The following is a 12,292-nucleotide window of genomic DNA, read 5'->3' on the forward strand; positions in this document are numbered from 1 at the left end:
GATCATTTCATAAAGTTAACAGCTATAACACCAGCATTAAAGACTTTTAAATAAATTTTAGTTCAAAACTCATTTTCAGACAGCAGCGAGTGTTTGAAATAACTTGATCCGATGTGGATTATGATCACCATACAAGGCAGAAATATTTATAAGCAATGCAAAAGGCTATGCACGCTAGCCATTAACGTTACCATAGTAAACATGGTAAATACGTCCGCTTGAAGAAATCAGACGTAAGCTTCTTATTCTCTATCACAATCGTGTATTTACTTAGTAACATATTTTATCTGTCATAAGTCTCGTCTCCAGAGTTTAGCTCTGTGTATGTCATAAAATATAATAGCCTAATGGTTTTTGTTCGGGAGCTTTTATAAAAATGTAGAAATGTTCATTCTTTCTAAATGTGATGTATATAACTGTGACTACAAATAAACAGAAACAGACTCGACTGAATAAGTAGGTAGGCTATGTTCATACCGCTTTATTCTGTGTGACTATTTTCAATCCTGATAAATTAATTCATTATGATCGATCTATCATTATTATTATTGTAAAACATCGATGCTTTTGGATTTAAATCTTTAACAAAGCATGCAAACAAACGGCCGCTTTTATCATGTTCGTTTTGTGATCGTGCTAGTTTCAGTGACTTATTTATTATTAGTTTTCTGATAACTTCTCTTTGTTGGTGAAATGATGGGGTTGCGTGACGTTGTTTCTGAGCCTCTAAACACAACCGTGTAAAGGGCGGAGCTTCTGGCCCGATGGTGGAAACGCAGCGTGATTTTGGCCTCAGTGCTACAGGTCCGAGGCTATTAGCCCCGCCCGGCCCATTTAAAACACTGGCTCGCACTGGCCCGACAGTGGAAATGTGGCTAATGATCCTTTCCATGGTCTTCATAAGGTGAGAAGTTAAAGCTACAGGTCTAAAATGGCTAGGCTCCTTGGGGTTTGCAATTTTTGGAACTGGAATAACACAGGAAGTCTTCCACAGGACCGGAACTCTTTCCAGACGAAGGCTCAAGTTAAATACATGCAGAACTACCTCACTGAGCTGATCTGCACAGTCTTTAAACAATCTTGAGATGATACCATCCGGACCTGTGGCTTTTCTTGCCTTGATCTTCCTTAACTCCTTCCTTACTTGATCTACTGTAAAAAAAAAACATATTAGTAGAAGTTGAAGTAATTGATGATCCTCGCTGAGGATAACGGAAGGATAGGTATGAATCCTGTATACGTATGTAATGAGTAGCAGTGGGGGGATGAGAGCAAGATGTCACTAGATCTGGATTCCGGTTAGAGGGGGGAGAGGAGGGAAGAGAGCCAGAATCAAATCTGTTAAAAAAAACAAATTTAATTAATTCGCCCTATTTTGATCACCAGAAATTATACCCCTTCCACTATCTTGATCATGGCCAGATATTGTCCTCAATCCTCTCCAGACCTGCCTCATCGAAAACGCTCCTCCACCTTTTCTCTATATCTGACTTTTGCTTTCCTTATCTCCCTTCTGAGTTGATTTTTCACCATTCTCAGCTCTTGTTTATTCCCCAATCTGAAAAGTCTCTTATTTTCTTTCAACAGGGTCTTGAGCTCAGAAGTCACCCAGGGTTTATTATTGGGGAAACACCGAACCCTCTTCGTAGGCACAGTGTTCTCCACACAAAAATTTATGTAATCTGTAACACAATGATTCATATTATCAATATCTTCCCCATGTGATCCACAAAGAACTTCCCAGTCTGTGGTCTCAAAGCAATCTCTCAGCGCCTCACTAATCTCATCAGACCATTTCCTCACATGCATTGTGGTTGGGGGATGTTTTTTTACCACAGGAATGTAAACAGGCCTCAAGTAGACAAGATTATGATTTGAGCGACCAAGCAGAGGAAGGGGTGCAGAAACATACGCATCCTCTGTGTTTACATACATAAGATCCAATATTTTATCATCTCTAGTACAGCATTTAACATACTGGCTGAAGGTGGGAAGAATAGTAGACAGGGAAGCATGGATACAATCACCAGAGATAAGAAGGATGGACTGTGGGTGCGATGTCTGCAGCTGTGATACAAAAGTGTGTAGGAGCTCACAAACCACTGTAGCATTGGCCGAAGGAGGTATGTAAACAGTTATCGCAATGACATGCAAGAATTCCTTTGGTAAATAATACGGCCGTAAGCTAACGGCTAGCAACTCTATGTCCTTGGTACAACATTGCTCTTTAACACTAATATGACTCGGATTACATCATCTGTTATTCACAAACATCATGATTCCCCCACCCTTCCTCTTACCACTTTCCTTAACTCTCTTGTCCGCTCTCAAAAGTTGGAAGCCATCCAAAGTAGCAATCGATTCCATAATCAGTCCATTCAGCCAGGTCTCTGTAAAACACATGATGCTACATTCGCGATACTCCCGCTGCAGTCTGGTTAGCTCCTCCATTTTGTTGTGGAGAGATCTCACATTCCCCATAATAATAGATGTGTAGTGATGTTGTCAAAACGTCACCATCATTAATTAGGTGGCCAATGAACGACTGCCTGGTTAGGGTATATAAGTTGGTTGGTTCTGCCTCTTGGATTGCGTCATGGTTGAAAGCCCGCCCCTTCCCTCCTGTTATGGCCTTCCATGTGTGTTGTTAGGCTGCTGAGATTTACTGGGTGCGTGCGTTGTTTGCTCTCAGGTAAATAATGACGTATGGGAAGCTGGGGGAAATTGTGTTCAGCTTAATATGTGTTTGTTTGTGTGTGTGTGTGTGTTTTGGAATAGGTTGTGCGGGAGCGGTAATTAATATAGCCTGTTTCCTATTCTGCATTGTTCGAGCCACGCTGCTGCTTTTGGGAGTTTAATTACGTCCATGTCTAGTATTCAAGTGGGCTTGATGTTTGTTTGTTTATTTGTTTGTTTTCTGTTTGGTATTTTGTTTTGAGTAATTTGTAATCTTGTTTTTTTCTTACTTTGTGAAACTTCTTTCAAAAGTTGATTTGTTTTCTTTCGTTTCTTTTGTTGTGAATATGGACCTTCAATTTGTGGTTTATTTTTAATTTGACGTTTTCTTTTTCTTTTGTTTGTAGGAGTGGAGTGCTTCCGGGAGCGGTTCGGGTTTTGACAGCACCACGGATATTATTTCACTCGGGGTGGCCATTTTCGTGTGTGTCACTATTGCTGTGTTACTATTTGCAGTGAATCTTGTGGGTGTGATACTGATTGGTGTGATTTTCTCTTTTGCATACCTGGTGCTGTTACATTCACCCGCTTCTCATATAGGAAGACTCCGCTTTCTACAGCATTATTATTATTATTATTATTATTTGGATGTTTTCTGTTTTTCTTTCTTTGGATCTATGACATTGGTGTGTGCCGGCTGTGGGTTTTAAATTAATATCAGCCAATTCTTTTAGCCTTAATAAAAGATTGTTTGTACGGAGATTCACGCCTCTTGCTCTTTTCATGTGGAACGTATTTGTGTGCCCTTATTTGGGTTATTTTCCCCGGTATTTCGGGGTGGCGTAGTCGCTACAACTGGGCCGCTTGCTACAGATGGAAGGCATGGTTTGTAGCGTCGTTTCCGCTCCTGACATTTAAAACCTGCTCTTGATCCTCTCCTCCTCCTAATGTCATTGGGGATCACCAGTCCTTCTGTTGGGAGTATCCTAATGCTGCTAACAGATGCTAACAGATCTTCCTGGGTGTAAACAATGGGGTTCTGGCTGTTTGGGTCTCCCGACGAGGTGTAAAATAGTCCAACAATAAGGGACAGACATAATACTAGTCTCCACAGTTGTTCATCCATCCTCCATGCATAAGAAAGCACATAAGAAAGCACACTAAACACAAAGAATACACAAAAACAGGTCAGAGCTACTGAGCTGTAACAGGCTGCCACTCACGCAGCACCATTGCCATACCATTAATTCAGAATATATCACAGTAAATATCTTTATAGGAAACAGGTGCTCAGAATGCACTGTACTGTTTTAATGGAAAACATTATTTGCTAGTTTTACAGCATTTTGTTACAGTGTAACATACAAGTACTCAATTATATAAATTGTAAAATTTATAATCAACAAATTAAATAGGCTACTGATTATTTACTAGGGATTTGGTTGTTATTTGTTCATGATCAAGCAATGTGTATCAAGATACCAGTGGGGTCCTATTATGCTTTCACTTTTATTTCACTTTTTTATTTTTTTTATTTTAGTCAGTGTGTAGTGTGTATGTTTGGGCATAAAAAAGATCTACAAAGTAACAAATTCCACTCCAAAGGGAGATATTTCATTTTTTTTAAATCCCTTTTCAAGAACTACAACGAACGTCTCACTTGGACTACAGCGTTGTTTTACAGGTTTTGTGATGTCACAAAGCGGCCCATTAGAATATCATTAAAATAATTCCCGCCTACGGAAATTCAAATGGTTGGGGGGTGGGGAGGGGTGAGGTGAGGTCATGGTTAGAACGCTTGGTTGAGTGCATCAGACAAGACTACGACGAAGAAGAAGTGCTGCTGTAGCTTCAAGTTTTCGCAAGTTATAACACCTGAATAATTATGTATGTACATATGTATGTTACAATTATGAAAAAACATTTTTATAAATTGCTGACAGTACAATACTGGACAATTATGTAATCTGCAGAATTTACACTTCAATTATGAGACTATGGTATAAATAAATTAAACTGTATAACAGTTTCACTGCAATTCATGTTATAATGTCAGAATTAAAGAACAATAAACATAATACATATTACCGTTGCACTTATCTGTACATAGTAAATGCAGTTATTTTTAAGCGGTTGTTGACATCCTATCTAAAATGTGATTTAGCCAAAAAAAACAATAACGTTACCACTCTAATATGTCTTGCAATATCCGCGCGTGCAAAGTTTCTGCGCGATCCTCTTGCTCAATATTCTCGGGGTCTGAATCCGGCTCAAATTGATATGGCAATATTGACGCCATCCTTAACTATACCAGAGCAGACAGAACTTGCTGCTTTGGCAAGGAGCAGGGCAGTACTGAAACACTGTATAAGCTGTTCGCCAATCACAACGCACTGGGACAGCTAACCAATCACAATTTTGAACCACCAAACATGAGAGCATGTTCTAGTAAACCCCTAAAACAAAATCAAGACTTTGTAAAAGAGCATAATAGGACCCCTTTAAGTGAAATAAGTGATTCATAATATATCTACTAATTATGCATTTAATGATTAGTTTGTGATGATTTCAAGATTTACAAAAACATTTTTAGATGACAACAAATTTGTAAAATTAACACATTTTAATCATCAACAAATGTGTATTAATGTTTAGTAAACGATTAACTCCTTTTTAACAAAAACTGAACACTATTATGAAGTGTTACAACAGTAGAGAAAACATTATTTTCGTCATTATTTTCTTTGTGCACAGGCACTGAAAGATGCATGAACTTTACATCTAACTTCCTCTATATGTACTATAAGAGAAACGGCTCAGAAGCAGAGGAACATGGTACTTCTGTGAAGGGTCAGTAATGGTGAAGATGACCTGGAAAGAGAGAGAAAGAGAGAGAGAAACACGACAATAATTAACACAATAACAGCTGTTATTAGAAGGGCTGTAAACTAGTGGTTTTCAGTCCTGGTCCCAGGGACCCTCTGGTCTGCACATTTTGTATATCGCCATTATTTAACACCAGATTTAAATGTTATGATAAAACTATGAATTTAATTTTCATGTAAGAGACACACAAAATGTGCAAAGTGGTGTGAAAGTGTCTGAACATCTGCTAAAAAATACATATAATTATGTACAAATAATACATACAAATAAAACATACAAAAATAAAACATACAAATAATTATCCTAGGTAATTGTTTAAAATGGAAGTTTAATTTTTTCATACCTCAACATATGGATAGAAGCATGTTTCCCCCAAGGCATCCCAGTATTTTCCAGTCTCAAAATGCATTTTATACACACCTGCAATGAAGCTTTCTTTTGTGATTAACCCAGGACACCGTCCATCATCATTAGTTATCCTATAATTGATAAATTTTTTATTTTCATGATCTTGAGAAACTTTTGAAATTGATTTACTTGGAATTTACTAAACCGCTACATCATGTTAAAAATGCATAAAATCATTCTGGTTTATACAAAACTGAAAACATTTAATCAGTGGAATCAGTTAATCAGTGGAATAATTTGACACAACACTTTGATTATTTCTTTACCCTGTTGTGAGTAAGTACCACTCGGATGAAATGGGGTTTAAGCGATGGAGGCTAATGGTCATGTTGCCTCCAGGAACTCCTTGGGCTGTATTAAGCACATGAGTTGTGAGGGGGCTTGGCAGGGTAGTGGCTATGTTCATATTCTGTGGCAGAAAGCACGAATGCAATTTAATCCAGCTGCTGTTAAACTATAAATCATTTTTGAAAATGAGGATGATCTGTAGAAGCTTAATGATAGGAATCCTGCTCAAACTTCCAAAATATTTACATTTGAAAGACCTGTTAAATTACAGTGCGAACACAAAATTTCAAATTTCTTGATATTGAGAACATAATATGTGCCCAGGATTGATTTCCTGTCAGTTCAAAAGCAGAAACTTTTTGTTTTGCAGAAGAATAATCTGTTGTATGTGATCTATAAAAATAAGTATAATTTTTTTCTGGTGTGATGTGGACATTTAAAGCATTTTGATTAAAAACGGTAAATAGCTATGTTACATAAGACATCCTTTAGTGACAGACTGATCTCATCAGGTACTTTATTATATACATTATTACTATATGCATTTAATTACTGGTTGATTGATTTAGAGAAAAAAAGAATCTTACCTTGTCTGCTAGCATATGGCTCCTGATATGTTGAAGTCTGTTCATCTGAAGTGTGTCTTGTGGTATTGCACACCAGTGGTTTACAATAAATATAAACTGTGCAGAGGCAGTATAGTGTGAGATCACAAATGAGCCAGCACCCAGCAACCCATGAATGACTGTCTTGTGAGAAGAAAATTTTAATCAGTTCGATACAGATTCCTCAATTGAGCACAAATGCTGGTTGTCTGATTTCAGAGTTTCTTCACTAGAAATGTGGACTGTGTGTCTGCAGAAGTGTAAACAACAAGCCAGTGACCTCTGGGTTATTTGCCTTGCATTGATAACTTGGTGCAAAGAGGCGATGAATGTTTCCACAATTAAAATTACTGTAAGGAGCTTTATAAATGCATATACATATCTTAAAATGCCAAAATGGTCCTCATACACTAATTTAAACTTTTTTTTTTTGAGTGAAATGACTTGCAATTATTCTTCAAGCATGGGACTCAAAAAGTTACAGAAGTGCAACAATAAAACCTTATGCAGCATTATTTTGGATTAATATTTTCAGATATATTCATTCATGTTTTGGTGCAACCTCTTCTATTTCCTCACAGAATGTGTGTTTTGCCTCACTCAAGATTCAAAGGAATTTGTACTGTCAATTGTCATATCAACAACAACAATTCACAGAACCAGACCATGAAGATGAGGTCTGATATCAGGGAAACACACACTGGACAGACCAGTAAATTTTCAAACAATCCAGAAAAACGTATTATTATTAAATGACTTGAATCAAACATATGGCAGCAGTGAAAATACGGAGTCGTGAGAGGAATGGTGAGTAGCCACACACACACACACACACACACACACTATTAGACCATCACTGAGAGATACTGAACACTTTCCTGTTGTCTTGTAGGAGGATCACTGAGAGACTGAAAGGAGAAGAGGAGTTGGAGACTGGATACCAGGATGAGGATAGGATCACAGAGGTAAGTAATCTTCAGGAAAGTCACAATCCAAACGGATACATTCTTAGCCATAGACGAGACCAGACAAAGGCTGCGTTTACACTTGGCATTAATATGCGATCTCCGTGATCTGATCAAGCAGATCGGATCATCAGTCAATCAGGACACGGCGCGTTTACACTTGGCAACATCAGCTGACTTCTCGATCTGGGTAACCAATCGGATCTGTATTTCTCGTGCAAATATTTAAATAGGTCTGCGGTGCAATGTAGACCTGAAGTGGTGGGTTTTCTTTTGAAAACTATTTTCAGTCGCGGGACATTTTACAAATCAAAATAAATGTACAAGTCTCACTAGCGCTCTGTTCTTCCAACAGATCGGGAGAGAGGGGGCGGTGTTTTGCGTGATGTTGACCTGCGAATGCAGACACGATGGCTGGATTGCGTTTACATTACACTGAGATCCGATCACAATGCGTCCTCGACTACCTCTGGACCAAGACACGCTGATCGGATAACATTCCGATCAGAAGCGCGTTTACACTTGTTTTACATTACACTGAGATCCGATCACAATGCGTCCTCCCTCGACTACGGACCAAGACACGCTGATCGGATAACATTCCGATCAGAAGCGCGTTTACACTTGTCTTTTCAATGTGTATGTAGACAACATCCGGATACAGGTCGCATGTTAATGCCAAGTGTAAACACAGCCAAAGTGTGTGTGTGTGTGGCAAGTCCTTTTGTATGGTGCTGGAATGATCAGTGACAGCTGGTGATTATTAGTAATCAGGAGATTGAGAGCGCTGATACTGGGTGAGGATGGAGGCTGGTGATTTCGTGACAGTACCCCCTCTCCACGGACCGCTCCTAAGGGCCGATGACCCCGTCGTCATGGTGGACAACCTCTGTTGCGAGGTGCAGGTTTCTCCAGATGAGTATTGTGGAAAGTGACGAGTAGATCAGGGTCCAGTATGTCCCTTCTTGGGACCCATGAGTGTTCTTCAGGACCATAGCCCTCCCAGTCTACCAGATAATCCAGTACACCACCTCGGCGCCAGGAGTCTAAGATTTCTCGTACCGTAAAGACTCCTCCATCCTCTTCGAATGGCGGTAAGGGAGGTACATCACTAGGCTCTGTGAAGGAAAGGATACAGTTGAGTTGTGAAACATGGAATACTGGGTGAATGTTGTAGTGATCAGGGAGTTTTAACTGGAAGGATACTGGGTTGATCTCCTTGATGATCTCAAAGGGGCCAATACCTGGGACTCAGCTTCTTGCATGGTAGGCACAACCTGATGTTCCTGGTTGAAAGCCATACCTTTTGTCCGCGTTGACAGTTGGGATCTGTGGATCTACGGATGTCGACATGGTCCTTTTGCCTCCGGATGGCTCCTTGTAGGTGATGAGCTGAGTCCCAGACCCTCTCACTCTCCCGGGAACCAGTGATTCACTGATGGTACATCAGAAGGTTCTCCGGACCATGGGAACATTGGTGGTTGATAGAGTACGCACTGGAATGGAGTAAGACCTGTGGTTTGCTGGCACAGAGAGTTTTGTGCGTACTCAGCCCAGGAGAGGTACTGACTCCAGGAGTTCTGGTGGTTATGGCAGAAGGTTCGGAGGAAGCATCTGATTTCCTGTACCTTCCGCTCTGTCTGCCCGATCGATTGAGAGTGATATCCTGAAGACAGACTGACAGTCACATGTAGGAGTTTCATGAACGCTCTCCACACCCTGGAGATAAATTGAGGGCCTCTGCCGGACACAATGTCTTCGGGTATACCAACATGGTTGAAAAGGAGTTTGGCAGCTACCATAGCTGTGGCTAGCCCTTTGAGAGGAATGAGTCTGCATGACTTGTAGAATCTGTCCACAATCACAAAGATGCATGTATTACCTTGAGAAGGAGGTAGATCTGTGATGAAATACACCACTAGATGTGACCAAGGGCGATTTGGAATGGGCAGAGGAAGAATTTTGCCTGATGGAAGATGGCGAGGAGTTTTGGACATGGCACAGTCTGTACATCCACTCACGAACCTTCTCACATCTTGTACCATGCTGGGCCACCAGAAACGATCTCAAAGTAGTGGGTTTGATTGGCCCCTGGGTTCCCAGTACCAACAGAGGAATGAGCTGTATGGACAAGTTTGGTTCGTTGAGTTCTTGGAACATATTGCCGGTCATGAGGACAACCCGGCAGTGGATTCTTGGAGGCACTGGCTTGGTTTTCCTCAGGTGTCCACTGTATGGGGTTTACAAATACTTTCGGGTCTAGGATCTGCTCAGGTTGTTCAGAAGAATCATCAGAGGAGTGAATGTGAGACAGCGCATCAGCCTTGCCATTCTTGGAACCAGGACGGTATGCAATCTTGAAATCAAATCTGGTGAAGAATAAGGCCCAACGGGTTGTCTTGCTTCAGGGCTTTGAATGCGGTCTCGGCTAGAGACGATGAACATAGTTAGCTTGGACAACACTCACCAAAGGTCGAGGAGGTCAGATGGGGCATTTGACAATAACATGCCCAGCAGCACCGCAATAAAGGCATAATCTCTGGGTCAGCTGCCGCCTGCGTTCTGTCAGGGATAATCATGTAGATTCCACTTCCATGGGTTCTGGTTCTGGAGAGCTGGTGGACTCTGGCTAATGGAATCATCGTATGCAGCGAGATGCAGCCGAAGTTGAGGTAATCAGAAGGCTTTTCTCCTGCATTTTGATTGAGGTTTAAGAATGGTGCAAATAGCTCATCACCATCTGCAACAGCGCCAAAAGCAAAGTCAAGGTAAGCCTCAGATTACACCAAAGGGCCTAACGGTTTGACTATGTTTGTAGCGAATCAGCTCATGGGGAAATATGAATAATTAATCATAACTAGTTATAATTAATTACAAATATTTAGATCCGCTGTAGATATTTACTTGACCTCTCAGGGTCAACTGTCTGTCAATTCTAAGAACGTTAATTTCCTGGTTAAGGGAAATAACTTTCTTACTGTACAACTCTACACAGAGCCTGTAGCATAAATCTGCAGTTATGAGCAAACAATGACCAACGTCAAATGAAAAATGGTGTGTCTGATTGGTCCAGACGCTACAGTTTGAAGCAGGTGATGCAAGGCTCCCAAGGATTTTCCTCACTACCATTGCATCTAAGATCATGGGATCATTCCTGTAGAGATCCACATTAGCACGCCAAGTATCAAAGTCAACCTCGAAGTTTTGAATAGAAGTTTTGCCAGAAAAAGTCTTAAGCTTTAAAGTGCATGAGACTGGGTGGCTAATTCATTGCTCCTGACAACATGCTCTACTACCACACGCTGAACTTCTGAAGTGGTGAGTTGGCTGGGTGAAAGCATGATGGGAGTGCTGGGTCCAAGGACACGATCTGGAATCGCACCCGACTTGGGCGGTTGAGGACTTGTGTTTACAGATAATGCACATGGATCTGTTTGAATACCCTCCCCAGGCAATACTGCTGGGCTACAGGACAAAAGAGGCGCTTCAGGTTCTGTTTGGGAGTCACTATCATCAAGCACAGGCTGAGTAGTAACAGTATCACTTATTCTTCATGCAGGACATCTTCAAATTGTCTGCCACTCAGTTTAGCTAATTCCTTTAATTCAGATAAATAAGCTTTAATGGAGGTAGTACCACGGGTTTTGCTGTACACACTTGCAAAGCTCTGAATGTGATGGATCACGGTAGGATCGCCAAGACAGGGTCTGTGAAAAGGTAGGCAAATAGAGCTCAGAGCCTCCATAGCAGAACCATGCTCAAATTCAATTATAATCTGTCCATAGTGCTCAGATTCACTATCTGTTATTCTTACAGTTCTGGAAATTCTCCCATACTTCTGCAAAAATTTAGTAAGTTCCTCATCCACAGTAGTATCTGATAACCCGCCTAACAGAACACAGTTGGTAACCTTTAAATTCTACTTAATTACTACATCCATGTTCACTGCTCACAAAAAAAAAAATTATTTGGCAAGAGTAATGAGCAATAACAAGATAAATTATTGAATATAGGTTTGAATACTCATACTTAAGGCAAATGGATTCTAAGGTGGTGAATGGTACAATTGGAAGTTATTGACACACAATTTGATTACCATTTCACATTAACTGTATTGAAATGAGCACCATATATACGGTGCTGCTTGAAAGTTTGTGAACCCTTTAGAATTTTCCATATTTCTGCATAAATATGACTCAAAACATAATCAAAACTGGTCCTGAAAGTAGACAAAGAGAACCCAAACAAACAAATGAGACAAAAATATTTTCTTTGCCATTTATTTATTGAGAAAAATTATCCAGTGTTACATATCTGTGAGTGGCAAAATTATGTGAATCTTTGTAGCCTTCATCTGGTCTGACCCCCTTTTGCAACAATAACTGCAGGTAATGTTTCTTGTAACTGCTGATCAGTCCTGCACAATGGCTTGAAGGAGTTTTAGCCCATTCCTCAGTACAGAAC

The 12,292-nt window shown here is 40.3% G+C and overlaps 1 protein-coding gene across 1 annotated transcript; it reads right to left on the reverse strand.

Moving 5' to 3' along the window:
• Nucleotides 1-5,284: 5,284 nt before the first annotated feature.
• On the reverse strand, nucleotides 5,285-7,094 carry uraha (urate (5-hydroxyiso-) hydrolase a). Its single transcript, XM_016553490.1, has 4 exons — nucleotides 6,846-7,094; nucleotides 6,237-6,379; nucleotides 5,906-6,041; nucleotides 5,285-5,547 (listed from the first exon to the last, which is right to left on the reverse strand). Exons 1-4 carry the CDS (start codon nucleotides 6,888-6,890, stop codon nucleotides 5,458-5,460), a joined length of 414 nt encoding a protein of 137 aa, XP_016408976.1. The 5' UTR covers nucleotides 6,891-7,094; the 3' UTR covers nucleotides 5,285-5,457.
• Between the last annotated feature and the right edge of the window lie 5,198 nt (nucleotides 7,095-12,292).

Source organism: Sinocyclocheilus rhinocerous, unplaced genomic scaffold, assembly GCF_001515625.1.
Source record: "Sinocyclocheilus rhinocerous isolate Xijiao unplaced genomic scaffold, SAMN03320098_v1.1 scaffold3144, whole genome shotgun sequence".
NCBI classification, from domain to species: domain Eukaryota; kingdom Metazoa; phylum Chordata; class Actinopteri; order Cypriniformes; family Cyprinidae; genus Sinocyclocheilus; species Sinocyclocheilus rhinocerous.